Consider the following 17,543-nt stretch of genomic DNA (forward strand, 5'->3'; position numbering starts at 1 on the left):
ATTTTCACACATAATAAACATTGTTTGTTCTTTTTTCATTGTCTGGATAATAATTCATTCTAAATTATCATGCAATATAACGTATATATAATATATAAGACACACACACACACACACACACACACACATATATATATATATGTATATATATATATATATATATATATATAACATACATTCCACATTTTAATTCCAAATATTTAAAATTATAAAATAAAATAAAATATTTTTATACGAGATACATGAAAACTATGGATATATTAACATTTAATAGATACATTATAATATATTAATATTTAATTATAATAATATTAACATTTAATAGATACGTTATAAAATATTTTTTATAATATATTTGTTTCGATATTTTATATATAAGAATTAGATTTTTTATTCATTACACTTTTTAAAAGTAATACTCAAGAACAATTTTTTCGATAATTGTACAATTGATGATAAAATATCTGTTCAATGGACAAATAAAAATATAAATAGGGCGTAATAATTAGTTTCTCAAAATTATTTATTTTGGACACTTTGCTTTATATAAAAGAGATCTATAAAAGTACCGTTTGTTTGCATGCTTAATTTGTGCTTGGCATTTATATTTATAACAAATAATCAGAGGAAGTTCTCGAAATTGTAATTAATATTACTGCGAGTCATTTTCCTCTTTCTCTCTTTCTCTTTCTTAAAAAAAGAAAATTATTTAGATGTCTTATTTATATAATAATATTTCATCCGTGTTACTTTATCGTTCTACTTGACAATATAAATATAATTTGGATTATGAGAGAACACGAAGTAAAACAATCGAATTATAGATGCAAATAATTAGCATAACGAAAGGCTCCGTGATAAATTGTTTAATAAATAATCAATTTTACTCAATAAATTAAAATACTTGTATAATTTAATATTCCGCGTTAATGCATATTTTATAATATATAAAGTATTTCGGCAACGAATTATCGATAACACGGTGTTCAACTTTGGCAATATAAAATATAAACAGTAGCGCGCTACATTACGGCTTTGTCATCATTCGCACGGTGACTCTCGAGTAATAAAGTAGTGATGAGAAACGCTTCGTATATTGTAATTTTTGTATTAATCACGATTACAATTAGTATCGAAACATAATTTAACTATAAATATTAATAAGTATTAATTAATTAAAAATTAATTAACGACATAAAACTGTATCGCAACGATAAATCTTTATCGAATCGCATTCATTCATTACTGCGAATAAAAATTGAAACAGGGGATGTATAAAAGGGCATAAGAGAATTAATTATGTTATGACCTTTCAATCATATTGATGCTTATTATAATGATATTTCCTTAACAATATTAGAATTAAATATATTTCGATCAATGCTTTAAATTTTCTCAATTCTGGTTAATTAAACAATATACAATTTAATCGAGAATCGATTTAATGTGATAGGAATCCAACATATTAAATAATTACATCGATGTTTGCGATCTTTACGGACAATAATTATTATTTTAATACTTAGAGTCACAAATATATTCCATCCGTGTTACTTTATCATTCTACTTGACAATCTAAATATAATTTGGGGGGGGGGGGGGATTGTGAGACAACACGAAGTAAAACAATCGAATTATAAATGCAAATAATTAGCATAACGAAAGACTTCATGATGAATAGTTTAATAAATAATCAATTAATCTTAATCAATAAATTAAAATACTTCTATAATTTAATATTCCTCGCGCAAATAGTTTATATTACAGAAAATATTTCGGCAACGAGAGAATTATCAATAACACCGTGTTCGACCTTGATAAACAGTATCGCGCTATTGTTAATATGTGACACGGCTTTATTATCATTCGCACAGTGGCCTTGAGTAGTGACGTGAGAAACGTTTCACATATTATTAAATTCTTTCTTTACATAGTCAACCTTAGCGATATAAACAGTACCGCGGTAGTGTTCCTGACTTACGATCATTCGCTCAGTGGCTCTTGAGCAGTGAAGTAGTGATGTGAGACGTTTCATATATTATCAAATTCTTTCTCTAAACACAATTGCAAGTGCAACGAGGAACTTTTCGTGAATGAGTGTAAGTGCAACGAGGAATTCAAATGAGTGCAACGAGGATTGAAGTGCCGACGAGGAAAAAGCGAAAAAAACAAAAGAAAAAAGGAGGTTTTGGAAGTGGATGGATCAATAAGATATGATGTAAGTCATTAATATAAATTATTTATCACATTCATTATTTATTATATTGTTGCGTCCCCGCGTCCCGTCCCGCTGAATGTATTCGTCACCCGTTGAATTCTTTCGAAGAAGATTGTTTCCGCGCGCGTTGTCAAGATATTGTTATAAGCGACTCTCAGAGAGTCTGAGCCCAGCTGTCAAGTTGTGCGGACGCGCGTCTATTTGTGATCCGTTTTACGATTATTCTGAATTCTTGTGTTACTCGCGGTTTATTAAAATTCTTGTGCACCTTAAATCGCGTTATTATTTACGAGTGCACGAACGTCAGCGTATGCCGATTGTGTCGCGCGCATTCGATATATATCGTTCCGCGGATGCAATAATTTATTTAAATATTTCATATATAAAAAAATAGAAATTTTCTTATTTATCATATTTTTAAAAGTTTATATCTATAAAAAATATAAATTATTTTGTAATTACGCGATTTATAACATTAAAATATATCTATTTAAAAGTAAAAATTAATTGCGCGCAATAATTAGTTTTAAAATCAATTATTTTGAACATTGCTTTATAATAGATATATAATAGATATTCTTTTATCTTTTATATTTTTATCTATCGTTTATATTTGCGAATTTAATTTATGTACTGTATTACAAAATAAATTTCAAATTATGTATTATATTATATATACAATTATATATAATATAACCCTCCCATGGGGTACACCTTGTCGCGGTGGGAGGGCTTAGTACTTGGATGGTGCCTTGAGGTTCATCTTAAATTTTTCTGTTTATGATAAATCTTAAGGTGCCTGAATGGGAAGCTAAGTACCCTTTCGCGTCGTCGGTGCCGTCAACGTGCCGCGGACGGCAAGCGCTTCGTTACCGCGTTTTCGCGTTGTAGTATTCTCGCGTCGTCGCGTTTTCGCGGAACTTTTGGACTTTTTCATATAAAATCCCAATTTCATTTATTGTCACGAGTCTCTACTTCCGATGCCAACTAACTGGGATGTTCCGAGTTTGCACACGTTGTTTGCAACGTACGCTCGTGCTTCGTGCTTCGTCAAGTGATTCGGCCCGAATTAATTAGAACTCGATCGATTGCTCGGAATGGTCGTCAATGGGTCCCTTCTCTTTGCTCGTCTACAGCCACACGCACTGCGTGTGTTAACCCTGTCGAGGAGTCGAGTGGATTCCCCTAGGCACGATTTTCGCTCGGTAAAAGGGGTTGCCTCCCCATTTTCTAAATTGCTAAATGTTAGCATTTAAAAAATGTGGGTATCCTCTTCTTTTGCCGTCTACTAGCCTGGTGTAGCATATAGCAACCGCGGGAGGCATAATATGTCCGGGCGGAGCACCTGAAATCGTGCTTAGCGGGTCCAGGTTCGATATGAGATAGAATAATTATGCGCGAAAAAGAGTTGGTGAACTTCATTTTCCTCTATTTCCGTCAATCGTTTCGTCTTCTTTCCGGTTTGGACTTAATCCTTGCTCGTTGTATCGTTGCGTTCCCGACCTATTGGCTCGAAGCTGATTCTCATAAGTGAAATGGGATTTTCGCTCGTACCGAAACCGGGAGTGCCGTCTAAAGTATATACATATTAAGTATATACATCGCGCGATCAAATAGAAAATTTTTTATCGTACCGAAATAGTGCGAGAACCGTCCAGTATCGCGCGTAAAATAGCGGAAATAGCGATATAAAAATATCGCTCGCGAGTGCGGGAGTGTCGTTAAAAGTATCGCGCGCCAACAACATGAGAGGAGGAGGAGGCCTGGGAGAGGCATCTTACATCGGCGGAGCAACCTGATGGTGAATATCTATTATTTATATATTAATTGTTGTAAATCGTTAACTTGTTATAAACGAACATTCGATCTTATATTTAAATGAATTAAAGAGAAAGATTTTTATAAAAGTCATATAAAATTTTCTATTTAAAAAACAGTTTCAAAAATTGATAAAATTTTTCTATACGTGTTTATCTGCTTATTATTTTACACATCGGATATAAAATTCCTCGCGATAAAAATTTTTTTAAATATTAATTGCATTTTGTGAGCATTATTATAAATGAATTAAATAATTTTAATAAGTTTTTTCGAACTTTGCTTTGCATCTATCGCGAAAATATATTGAAATATTAATTAAAAAAAAAAGAGATCAAGAAAAGATTTTTTGTAAAGATTTTGTCTAATTTATTAAATAAAGGACACGCATTAACAATTATCAATTTTATCAATTTTTGATGCTAATTTATTCTTATAATACGCACTTATCTTCTAATTTTATATTTGTATGTTACAGACAACTAGCTTCGATAACAACAACTCCGCTGTTGCGCATCAGTGCCGGTGAGTGAAACAAACTTTTATTTAACTTTAAGGTAACGGATTCGTAGTGATTGCAGATGTAGATGTAGATGTAGATTGTAGATAAATCCGTTGCCTTAAAATGGATGAGCTAGGATGGATTAAATTAAATAAATTAAATAAAATAATTAAATTAAATTAATTAAATTAAATAATTAAATTAAATAATTAAATTAAATTAATTAAATTAAATTAAATAATTTTAATAAGTTTTTTCGAACTTATGCTTTGCATCTATCGCGAAAATATATTGAAATATTAATTAAAAAAAAAAGAGATCAAGAAAAGATTTTTTGTAAAGATTTTGTCTAATTTATTAAATAAAGGACACGCATTAACAATTATCAATTTTATCAATTTTTGATGCTAATTTATTCTTATAATACGCACTTATCTTCTAATTGCTCATAGCTCATCCATCGTAGAATTTGTTTGTAGATATTATTTTTAAACTTTATTTTAACTTAATATAAAGCCAAATGATTAATTAATTAAATAATTTGTAATATGATAAATACATACATTAATTTTATATTTTATTATAAAAAATAATTTATAGAAATTTGTAAAAATTTGTAGTAATTTGGCTTTATTTCAGTTAAAATAAAGTTATATTCAATATTTAACGAACGATCGTGAAAACGAATGATCGTTACTAAATGAGCGTAAATATTTCACGCTCTTTTGCCGGTAATTATCCGGCAAAAGAAGGAGTAATTATCTCCTTCTTCGATCTCTGATTAGAGATCGAGAAAGAAAGTGGCCAGGATCAACGAAAGGTAGGTTCAACTGGCCTGAAGAATACGGTTAGGGTACGCGGTTAGGGCACGTGACTAAAATATATACATGATTAGGTGAGGTGATGATTAGAGATAGGTTCCTCAAATCTCGAATAATTTTAGTTAATCAGGAAGTAGGGTTGTTAAAGCTATTAAGTAAAATCATTAGAATTCTTCTATTAATATTAGGATTGTTAGGGCTCTTAAGATCATTAGAATTCTGTAATAGTAGGATTGTTAGAGCTATTAAAATTATTAGAATCCTTTAATAGTAGGGTTGTTAGGTCTATTAAGTAAGATTCATTCTTTCTTTTAATATTTCAATAATCCTAGGGGTAAATTAAAATTATTTTCATTAAGTTGAATTTATTTTTAAAAACGTTGTAAAAATAAATGTAACATGTTTTAAAAGTGAAATTTAAATTATCAAAATTATCTTCAGAAATATTAAAGAAATTGCATAATTATTAACGTTTAAGAAATCTTAACATGTTATATTTTATTTTAAAACTTAAAAATATATGTGTATTAAATCAAATATAATATTAAATCCAAATGTTAATGCTATCAATATCAAATTATTATATCGATGTTATTAAATATTTGAATAAATCGAATATTATTATTTGATATTGATAGCATCATAAATTTGTAAATTGTAAATTGTAAATTATAAATAGTTATAATTGTATTTTAATTATAATCTAACATTGATATTTTAATTGTAAAATACAATACAATTATGAGTATAATTATATTATATGAAATTGTATTTACGATTGTAAATTCTTATGTAAATTACACGAAAAATTATCGAAAATATACGTATAATGATTACATAATAGTAATTAACATAATAGTAATTCATTAAATTAAAGTATTTGTTTCTGTAGTATATATTTTTGGAATATTCATAAAAGAGTAACTGTTTGTATTTTTATGTCAAAGAGTCATTAATAAATTCGGAAAATTTTTATATAAAATATAAAAATTCGATGTTAAATTAATGATTAAATATAAGCGTTATAAAATTTGACGGACGCCTTCGTTACAGAATCGCGAGTCAATTATTATAAATTTAATGATATGCTTTCCGTTAGCTTTATTTATTTATGAATTCGATATCGCGCGTAACTGAATATTCTTAAAATAAATTATTAAATTATGATTGCGAAAATACCATGTTCTTTCCGCGTTCTTATACAAGATTATCATTTTAACAGAAGAATTGTATCGCTGTCCCTCTCGTCAGATAATATTCCTAAATATTGCTAATTAAATATAAAGAAATGTCGAATAAGAGGGTGAAGATTCGATGGGATAAGTCAACGATTAAATATTAGCTTCACAAAATTTAACGATCACCTTCGATATTATAGAATCGCGAGTTAATTATTATGAATTTAATAATTTGTTTTTTCAGTTATATTTGTATTTACGAATTTTTTTTTTCGTATCGGAAAATATTCATAAATAAATTAATAAATTATCGTTGCGAAAACACGCATTATTTTTCTCGCGTTCTTTTTCGCGTTCCTAGACGAGATTGTCGTTTTAATAAAAGAGTTATCATTGTTCCTTCCGTTAAATAAACGTTAATGAAAGTTGCGTGGCTCGTACCGTCGAGGAGTCGAAATGATTTTCATCATGGAGAATTATTTCTCACCGATTCTTGTGAGATCCATTCACGACGTCTAGTTCGGTGTCCTGTTGAAAATTGGGAATTTTTATTGTAAGATTGAAGGAACTAATCCCAGATTTTCTTGGCAATTTCCGAAAGCAATGATTTCGGTAGTAATTCAACGACGATACGCTTCTTTAACGTCGAATTAATTTAAATAATATATATTTAGATGAGAGAAATGTATCTTCTTTTTTCTTCGTTAAAAATGTTCTATCATTATTAGGATTGGTATTATTATTGTCTATATATATATATATATATATATATATAATGCCAGAAAGATTTAATAGTAGATTAAATATGGATATAGCGTTGTGTATAAATTTTAATTTTTCAAATAATTTCATATTGTAATTAATTTGTATAAATTTTTTGATAAAAATGATTACGAACGAATATATTTCATTAATTATTAATTAATTATCTCATTTGAAAAATTATTTCTAGGTACTGCGGATATTAATATTAGTTTTTAGTTTCTTTTAAGAAACTATTTGCAGGTATTGGACATCCATCGCCATTTTAGAATATTAATTTTTAGATATATACCATTTTATATATGTGTATAATTAAATACATGCACAAATTAACGTATCCAAAATATTTTTATAATTTTTATTAATATGATATATTATATATACGCGAAATTATATCTGAATGTTACATAAAATGTGCGAATACTTAAAAATTTAGAGACGAATCGAATGGGTACCCCTATATCAGTAAGATATTGATTAAAAGAAAAAAAATTATTAATTTAAACGTTATAAGAATAAGAATCTAGAGAATTAATCTAGAATTAATTGTTTAAAATTATTTGATTTATTTTATTTTGCACACTGTTCGAATTGAAATTTTTTAGATCTTGCTGATATCGAGTTCGATTCGTCTCGTGCGCGCGAACGGTACCCCAAATTATATGTGTTCGCACATTTAACACAAACTCCAATAATGCATGTATTTTATTATTTATAAATATAATCGCTCGTAATCACATTTCAATAAAAAAGGTCGTTATATCCATTTAATTTTCAATAAAGAAATATATTTCTTAATGATGGAAGAACATGTTTTCTGATGTGCATATCAATTTCGTGAATTGAAGATAATGACAAGGGATAATTGTCGTTGATTTATTACTGAAATCATTGCTATCGGGAATAGTCCGGAAGATCCAGGATTCGTTCCCTCCTACAGTGAAGTTCCCGACGTTCAATGGATCACTTAACTTTTCTTCGCAGATTGATCTTGCGAAATCTGATGTAGAAATAAGATGTTAATCGTTCTACATTTTTAGGATCGCTCCTCTTTTTATCGGATTACCGGTATGTCACTCGCGTATCTGCAATTGAATATTCTGAATATTATCGATTTATTTATTCGTCGCGTTTTATCGCGAATTTCGAATCGATTTATCTTATAAAAATTCGCAAGTAAATCGGTCGGTGAATTGCATATTCACAAACATTACAGACCTCAAATGTTTGTCGAAATATTTTCGATTTTCTATATTTACGTGATAATAATTATATCGCGCACGTGTCTATTGAGAGCTTCGATTATTATATTATAAAAATTATACGTTTCGCGATCAAATATTCCGCATATTATCGACTTATTTATTCGTCGCGTTTTCTCGGGAATTTTAAATCGCGATTTATCTTATAATTTAATCGCTGACTTATACATCGAAGCTTCGTTTATCTTTCCATGTCTTTGAATATTGTTTTTAATAGTTTGTACAAAATGCTGATAGTGCAAATATTTTCTTCTATAATTTAAAAGACGATCGATAACTTTATTAATGACTGTTTTAAACATGATTCTTTACATTATTTAAATCTTATTAAACTCTACAATTACATCGATTATTAGAGGGACTTTGAAAATCATTCGTTCCATTGTTTTCTATTAAACGTGGCCACAACGCGATTTTTAATTATATTTTAAAGCTTATAGAGCTCATTTCATCGCACGCGTGTCTATTGATGGTTTCGATTATCATATAAAAATTATGCGTATCTCGCAATCGAATATTCCGATTATTGTCGATTTATTTATTCGTCGCGTTTTCTCGCGAATTTTAAATCGCGATTTATTTAATAATTTAATTGTTGATTTCGAAGTTTATTCTATCTTTTCATTTTGAATATTTCCTTTGATAATCTATACAAAATGCGTCAGTAATGCAAATACTTTCTTCTACAATCGAAGAAACGATCAATAATTTTATTAATGACTCTTTTGATCATGATTATTTACGTTATATAAAACTTATTAAATTATATTATTGCATATCTATTATTAATAATAAATGTCGCGTAATTAATCTTCGCTGATCAGTCTCGTCTGGACTATGTAAACATTTTTAGTAAATTTTATATTATACGTATATTTTGGACATTTTCGTGTAATAAATTATTCCATGTAATAAATTATTTTGTATTAAATTTCGAATTATATTTTATATTAAATTTGTATTATATTTTGTCATATATTTTGTAATATGTATTTAGCATAAAAATATTATGCATAAAAATATTATATTAAGCATAAAAATATTATGTTGGTTATTATGAAAATTATAATAAAAATATATAAAAATAATGTTAGCTATATTAAAATGGAACATATGAATTCTTTATATTTTATATAAAGAAGAGACAAAATATTTTGCAACATCTATATTTTTCGAGTCTTAATTATAAAAACTTCAGAAGAATCAGTGATTAATTTGACAAATTCTATACATGTATTAATAATTAAATTTTTAATAATTAATAATTAATAAATAAATTTTTAATAATTTTAATAAAAATTTTAAATAATTAAAAAAATGATTGATGGATATCAAAGATCAGTTTACTGCTAATTAAGAAGATTTATAGAAATACGGTTAAAAATGTTTAAAAATGTTTTTATCCCCCAGCAGGCATTTTGTGTTTTGTAAATAAAAAGATATAAATATGACAATGAATATAGAAAAATATTTATTTCATCTTTGAATATTACAGTATCTTTCGCGATTGAATAATTTATTTACTATCAATTTACATACATAAGTATCTTGCAGATACATAAGTATCTATACAGCACTGGTGCTACCGGCATTTCGTGCACATAGCACGGAACAAAACCAGAAATTGTGCATTATATATTACCCTCTGAGAACATTCATGGACATGGCTTTGTAGTTCATGTCCACGTTTTCAATGTCCATAGAGGGAGTATCGCTTTCAGAGATCACCTAAAAGCAGACCATGACATCTCTCAGTCTTCTCTCTGCTTCCAATCGATATTGTTATGTTCACGCAGTTACCGAAAGATGGATTCGTGTAGTGTTCCTGTTTTCTAGGGACAGTAGATTCGTGAAGATGGTTAGCTAATCTAGCAAAATATATACAACAGCCTAACCTATGTGAAAAATTTGACAACAAAAAAATATTAAAATACATGCAAACTTTGTCAAACGCATCCCGTAGATAATTGATACTTTCTTAAATTAAAAATGATGCAAGCATCCAGAAATATAGTGCGATTTTTATTTTCTAGTAAGTTTTCAATATAATATATACTTTTAAAAGAAAAAAACAGATTACATTTACATTTATTAATATAGTCTTATTAAAATTTGAGTTTTATTTCTAACATTATATGCTATTTTTTATAGATTTGCAACCTATATCGATAACACCGTCAGCTGGTTTAAAATTCTTTCCGCCGCCTGTAAAATTTGGCAGTAAATATATATACGCAATTTACTTGTTATATACATGGAATATTTTGTAATTTAAACTTATGATTACTAGACATTGAATATCCTGAACGACGAAGACTCAAAATAATGGAGAAAGTCCCACAGTATCCACCAGGAACGCGTGCTTTTAAAATGCAAAAGCGATTGAGATACATGCGTGGTCCAGAAGAAGTGCACAATTTCCTTTTATACAAGCAATATGGTATCATTGTAAGTCTGGATATATAATGTTAAAAGGATCGTTGTAGATCATTTATAGATATTTTCTTAAATTGCACAGGCAACAGGGGGAGGTAGATTAAAGCATAATCATTTTGAGATGATACGTTTAAAACTTGGCAGAAAACTCGATCAAGACAGGATGTTTGCAATTTGGCGTGTAGATCCACCATGGCAACCAGTTACAAAAAAGGTTGGATAATTAAAGAATAAATTATATCATTGTTATTATTAAACTGAAATATATTACTTTTCTAATCTAACAATTACGGTTATTATAACTTAGGGACAAGGACATCGTATGGGTAGTGGTAAAGGTTCTATTGATCACTATGCTACTCCAGTTAAAGCTGGACGTGTCATTGTAGAAGTTGGTGGTCATTGCGAATTTTTTGAGGTATCTTCCAGTAATGTATCTTTTTCAACATTTATCTCTTTCAACAATTTTAAAAATAATTTATATTTTGTAATGGTATATATTAATTATTTTTATAGTAAGTTTCAAAATTTGTATGTTATTAAACTCATTCTGACAGCAGTTAATCAAATATGAATAAACAAGAATGTATTAATACATGAAATTCTTTTTTAGGTAAAAGATATGTTGTCTAAAATAGCACAGATTATGCCATTCAAAGCCAAAGCTGTCAGTCAGGAAATTTTGGATAGAGATGCAGCTAGAGAAAAGTGGTTGGAAGAAAACAATCAGCATTTTTGGACCTGGAAATATATGGTTCAAAATAACATGCTAGGTTGCCAAAACTGGATATCACCAGTTGATAAGCGATGGTTTAACAAATATGTATAAATATGTACAAATATGTATAAATAAGAAAAAATAGCAAGATATTAAATATCCTTGATAGATATTACATATCTTCTCTTTATAAAATATCTTAAAATTTATATCAGTAAAACTGAATAATAAATGGTAATAAATAAATAAATATAATTAATGATTTTTTTATTCATCAATAATTTATTTGGCATTCTTGGAAGTATAGAATTATGATATAACCATGTGTGACCAATTAAAATAAAAGAACAGATTTCCTTGCAATTTCAATCTTTAATACATAGGCTTTACGTTTCTTGCACGAGTTACACTCTCTTATGTTATTTTTAACTCTATGGTGCGTGCACGAGTCCTAGTCCTAGCTTTTAGAGGTTACGATTTATAAAGTATGTGCGGAAACGTATCAACATTATATTATTTGATTATGCATCATATTTAAATCTCGATAAAATTAATATAACAAGTTTTACATTTTACACATATATATTTATTATATACGTATTTCATAATGTAAGATATTATTTCTCTATAACCTGTATTTATCCAATTTTGAATGTTACATATAATATTCTTTAACATTAAGTATTTCATCTTATTTTAATGATAATAAAATATTAAAGAATGCATATATATGTATTATAGATGACAAAACTGTTGGAATGGTTATCGTGTGCAACTGTAATTTTTGGCATCTGGTTTGCTACGATTACAAGCAGCTCTACTTTTGTCAAGGAATGGCATGAAATTATACTTTTTCTCCCAATCATTTGCTTATTTCTCTTTGGTTTGTACGCGGCTACCGTCGTTTTGTATAGAGTATTCACTTTCAACAACTGTGATAGCGCAGCCATCGAACTTCAACAAGTTAGCTTGTTTTGTATCTATAAAAAAATATATTAATATTTTAGTAGTGTTAATATCTACTTGTTATCATTTTCTCTTTCAGCAAATAGAGGAAGCTACAAAGGATCTTCGGAGTAAAGGTGTAGTACTAAGAGAGACTTCAACTTAAAACTTATAAATAAAATTTAAAATATATTAAATTTTCTAATCTTTTTATATATAAATTTACATGTATTATATTCTTTCTTCCGTATTTTATATGAATATGTATAAACATATGCGTGTAATTATGTACTAACTCAGAATATTATAGACAGCAATATAATTTTCTTTGAGTCACTGTTTTTATCTTTATTTATAAAATGATGAATATAATAGAAATAAAATCTTGATATTTATTTCACATATGTATACATATATATAAAAACAAAAAGAGAGAGAAAAAGTATCTGCACATCAGAATTATATTGCTTGAAAGATTTCTTAAAAACTATTTTTAGGCAGTAATATAACATTCAGTTATATTAAATAAAATCGTAATTTATTTATATGCTATGTATTACAAGTATATTGAGCACACAACAGAGTGCATTCTTTTTTTAACAGCATTGTTTTCTTAATAACTTCTTCATATTTATAAAAAAAAGAAGATTAAAATTGTATTCAGCATGGTAGATTGGAAAATTTTATGCATTATTATTAAAGCTTTTCAACAAATAGCTCTTTGCTTTCCTATTATCTTTTTATCAAATATAAGAGCAATGAAAATTTTTTAAAATATTTATTGTAGTTTTAATGATATTAATATAAGTAACTGTATGGTACAAATTCAAGGAATTTTCTGTAACATGCATAAGTACGTACATACGTATGTATGTAATGTTATTATGCAATGTGCATAAAATTAATTAGTCTTTTATTATGTAAAGAAAACCGCTTAATATCACTTGCTATTTTATGCTGCCAAAAAGTAAAATTACGTATGTCATATTTGTAATACAATCTATAATATTATACCACATCTTAGCGCGCTTTTTAATAGAATCTCAACATAATATACATAACAATATTTAAATGTTCATAATTTCGAGAGTACTATCGATAGATACATAGTGTTTTAGTGCTGTATTATTTCATTTATTAATTTCAATCAATATGTGTGTGGTAAGCAAACAAGCTTCTTATTATTAGAATTTAATAATGTGATATTTACACATCATAAATTATAATTTTTGAGATCTAAAAATTGATTGATGAAAATTATATTCTAAAGCAGGTTATTTTTTTGTGACAGATTTTTAGTTTACCAGATTATGACACATGCAAGAGAACTTTTAAATCAATTTTTCAATATTACCATTTAAAAGTAGACGTCTTTGTACATACATACATAAATACGAATATACGCAAGTACACATAAATGGATGCACTCTATAATTTTTATATCAGAAAGCCAAATAAGTGTACAAAGTGTACTTATTACATCTATTTATAGATGTGTTTAGACATGTATAAAACATATCCATAACATGTGTGAGAATGGATATATCTCTTCAATTTTTATATATTCGCAACCCTCAATATATATATATGTATATATAATACATACACATATATATATATATATACACAATATATATATGTGTACATATAACTACTGCAAGATATTCTTCTGCAGAGTATTTCATACAACACAATAGGCTTTCTCATATAAAAAACAGAATTATATTGCTCCATATATATTTTAAGAAACATAAGATTCTTATAGTAGAGCATTCATAGGCTGTATAAGGATGGATTTTATAACCCCATTTGCTGTAAGCAACAATTCTTTCTCTCATAAAAATGTGGTATATGTTAAATGAAAGTATTTTTAAAAATATGAAACAAGAGAGTTGGTATACGTAATGTTGCGGTATACGCGCTTATCTTAGATTCAGTCGCTTACCAAACACACCAAAGGTTTTATCTACACAATGAATAAAATAGCATAGATATTTGCGTGTATATCTATATACAAAGTAAAGATGATTATTGTAAGACCAAAATGAGATAATGATGTTATCATTCACCTTCTGTCAGTCCTTTTTATTTTCTGTTTTTTTTTTTAATCGAAATGTCACACGAAATTAAATGAGTGATTCAGTCGTCGAGATTTTGCGAGAGTAGGAAATTAGCAGCGAGATTTTCATTCTTTTCACAGGCGAAGTATGCTTGTACGACTAAGTGTTCTGGAAAACCTAATGCCTTCAACCTTTCGATAGCATCCCTGTCCTGTGGCGTTATTTGGATTGTACCGGATCCTACGCCCGCGGCTGCACCCGTACCAGCTCCGCCGTTTACAGCACCTCCCGCTGCAGCCGCTGCAGTTGCGGACGCTACGCCTCCTCCAGATGTTGGCAAAACTCGCGCCCCCGCTCCTGTAGTAGGCTCCACTAAACGAGAAAAGACAAACCGAGTTTTATTAGTAAATTGATATATTATTAAATATGATTTGTATTCTCTTTTCAGTTATAAATACAAAATAAATCATAGATAATTAACTGGGACTAACCAGGTTCATTGAGCATGCGTACAAACGCTTCCTGATTTTGAGAAATGAGCTGCAATAAGGCGGGATTAGTAGAACCGATTTGCTGAAGAAGATTATTCAGCAGCTGTGGATTCTGTTGAATGACTTGACGCATTTGTTGAAATTGTGGTTGCATACGCAAGAAGGCCAATGGATCTTGACTCTGATCCTGGAGTTGTTCCTGAGTTTCTGGCGGATCCTCAGGTGGATCTTCAAAAAGTTGCGCTGGTATACCTGTTAGAAGATACTCGACGGCTCTATCAGGATTGTTAAAACTCGCACGTAATGCTTGTACAACCTGTTCGCGTTCATACCTGATAAAAAAAAAACCCCAATATTATGTAAGTAATTAATAATCATCATTTAATAGTTCCTTCTTCATTATACATACCCCATATCCATGATGTTGTTTACCATAGTATTATAATCCTCTCCCATTAGCAAGGCACTTTCTGCTTGACCAGCCGCTGGTGTAGGTACTGCTGATTGCTCTTGCACATTACTAGCAGCTTGCAAAGTCTCTTGAACAGTAGGATTCGAACTAGGTTGCGTAGTTGCCGAGCTATAATTGCAAACATAAAAAAAGAAAATAAACCACACGGATTTTATATGCTTTTTATCTAATCTGTAAAGGGAGGAGGGGGGGTCTCGTTATATCAAAGAATTTCATAACAGACTAACGTGTTCTCTGAAAAATGAGAGATTAAGATGAAATATATCTTAAAAAATATTAGAGATATTAGTATTCCTAATGCCATCTAATCTAAAACGTAGAGAAGATTGTACTCTTATGTATAAAATTCAAATTTTAAAACAGTTTTTCTCGTTCCTGTCACAATTTAGGGTTACACCCCTACGTGATGACATCTCCCATATAGATAGCGATTAATAATACATAAAATATCTTATAATACAAAATGCGAAAATGTCGAAATTACCTAGTAGATTCTTCCTTGTTATCCGTACTCTCCGCACGCTGTTCTTCGCTTGTTTTGGGCGTAGCACCAGCTTTAGGCTTTGTTACCATAACAACTATAAACTTCTTCTCATCGATATTATATTCTGTTAACGGTTGCTCATCTGCCAATATCTTCCCTGTAAGCACATTATCGCACATTATCGCAATCTCGAGGGTAAAAAAATTGGTACGCTCGTTAATATACCACGTTCGTATACCAAAATAACATAACCTATGAACGTTTTTGCAACATCATTCTTATCCCCTCGGGAAAGACACACACATATATAAATATTTAAGCATACGCGCGAAAGTATATAATACTTAACACACTGTAATAAGGAGGCGGAGAGTCCGTGTTGCGTTTACGCGAATAAGCGCCGGGCGCTTTCTTTCCAACATCGTTCTTGACGAATTAAGGTTACATTGCTTACCAGCGTATATCAACTTCTGATGCTCGGCAGGAAAGCCTTTTTGCGTTTCGATCTTCTCCTTCAAATCTTTGACCTAGCAACGATAATAAGTACACATCTAATCGTTTCCGTCAATCGCTCTCTCTCTCTAAAAAAAAAAGTCAATTTTCTCTCCCTCTCGTCCGATTTTTACTTACGGTTTGCGACGAGTCGATCTCTATCGTAAACGTTTGCTGCTGTAAGTTTTTCAACGTTATAATCATATTGCCGAGCTGATGGGTGCCCCGTGTGTGTGTCTACGCCAATTCCCAATTGCAAAATTAACCCCCTTTTCCGCCGATAAGAATAAAACGGTGTTTTGGTAGAGATTTTTTCGGCGATGAGTCGGCACTGCCTTAAACAGCTCTCGCAAGTGTATATACGTACACTTGCGACAGTGTGCGCAAAACATATGATGATGAGGGGGCCGAAGAGGAGCCAACCACGGCTACCAACCGCTGTTCCGTTTATGGTATTGGGCCGACATTGCGTATCGAATCTGTCAAATGTCGTAGAAAAACCTCTATTATTATCTTATTATTTTATTATTACATTTATTTATATATATTATATATATATATATTATATATATTATTTATATGTTTGTTTGTTTATTATATTTTATTTACTTATTATATTTTATACTTATTATATTTATTTAGCTAACGTTATTTATTATTATTGTTAGTATTTATAATTATTATTTGTTATTTATTTATTTAATAATATGTAAATTTTAATGTATTTAACGTTTGATTTTTTGCAAAACTTACTATAAAAGTTACTAATTTGCCGCATCATTGGCTGTGTTCAGCAGAAAAAGCTGCTTTGCAACTGTGTAAAATTCGTGAGCCTGATTGGTATATGCTCTTAATTTTGACTGAATCTAAGAGCATACACCAAT

The 17,543-nt window shown here is 29.2% G+C and overlaps 2 protein-coding genes across 3 annotated transcripts; one reads left to right on the forward strand and one right to left on the reverse strand.

Annotated features, from left to right (window-relative positions):
- Window positions 1-10,392: 10,392 nt before the first annotated feature.
- Window positions 10,393-11,970, forward strand: LOC145962654 (large ribosomal subunit protein uL16m-like). The gene is made up of 6 exons (XM_083083859.1): window positions 10,393-10,593; window positions 10,713-10,781; window positions 10,852-11,009; window positions 11,080-11,211; window positions 11,305-11,415; window positions 11,611-11,970. Exons 1-6 carry the CDS (start codon window positions 10,551-10,553, stop codon window positions 11,824-11,826), a joined length of 729 nt encoding a protein of 242 aa, XP_082939985.1. The 5' UTR covers window positions 10,393-10,550; the 3' UTR covers window positions 11,827-11,970.
- Window positions 11,971-13,419: 1,449 nt separating this feature from the next.
- On the reverse strand, window positions 13,420-17,051 carry Rad23 (UV excision repair protein Rad23). 2 transcript variants are annotated; one of them, XM_083083856.1, is made up of 6 exons: window positions 16,798-17,051; window positions 16,622-16,694; window positions 16,168-16,324; window positions 15,621-15,791; window positions 15,212-15,543; window positions 13,420-15,092 (listed from the first exon to the last, which is right to left on the reverse strand). In XM_083083856.1, the coding sequence occupies exons 1-6, from the start codon at window positions 16,861-16,863 to the stop codon at window positions 14,800-14,802; spliced, it is 1,092 nt and encodes a 363-aa protein (XP_082939982.1). In that variant the 5' UTR covers window positions 16,864-17,051; the 3' UTR covers window positions 13,420-14,799. The 2 variants fall into 2 exon arrangements, with proteins under 2 accessions (XP_082939982.1, XP_082939983.1); XM_083083857.1 differs by lacking the exon at window positions 16,798-17,051 and having other exon boundaries at window positions 16,521-16,658.
- Window positions 17,052-17,543: the final 492 nt, after the last annotated feature.

This window comes from Camponotus vicinus, unplaced genomic scaffold, assembly GCF_025532165.1.
Source record: "Camponotus vicinus isolate PSW18456_S1 unplaced genomic scaffold, iyCamVici1.0 SCAF_12, whole genome shotgun sequence".
Lineage (NCBI taxonomy): Eukaryota > Metazoa > Arthropoda > Insecta > Hymenoptera > Formicidae > Camponotus > Camponotus vicinus.

Coding starts and splice junctions, on each gene's coding strand:
- LOC145962654 (XM_083083859.1), top strand. CDS start 10,551: ATGATGCAAGCATCCAGAAATATAGTGCGATTTTTATTTTCTA. Junction 10,782..10,851: donor GCCGCCTGTAAAATTTGGCA/GTAAATATATAT, acceptor TATGATTACTAG/ACATTGAATATCCTGAACGA. Junction 11,212..11,304: donor GGCAACCAGTTACAAAAAAG/GTTGGATAATTA, acceptor ATTATAACTTAG/GGACAAGGACATCGTATGGG.
- Rad23 (XM_083083856.1), bottom strand. CDS start 16,863: ATGATTATAACGTTGAAAAACTTACAGCAGCAAACGTTTACGATAGAG. Junction 15,544..15,620: donor AACAACATCATGGATATGGG/GTATGTATAATG, acceptor TTTTTTTATCAG/GTATGAACGCGAACAGGTTG. Junction 15,093..15,211: donor ACGCATGCTCAATGAACCTG/GTTAGTCCCAGT, acceptor TTTCTCGTTTAG/TGGAGCCTACTACAGGAGCG.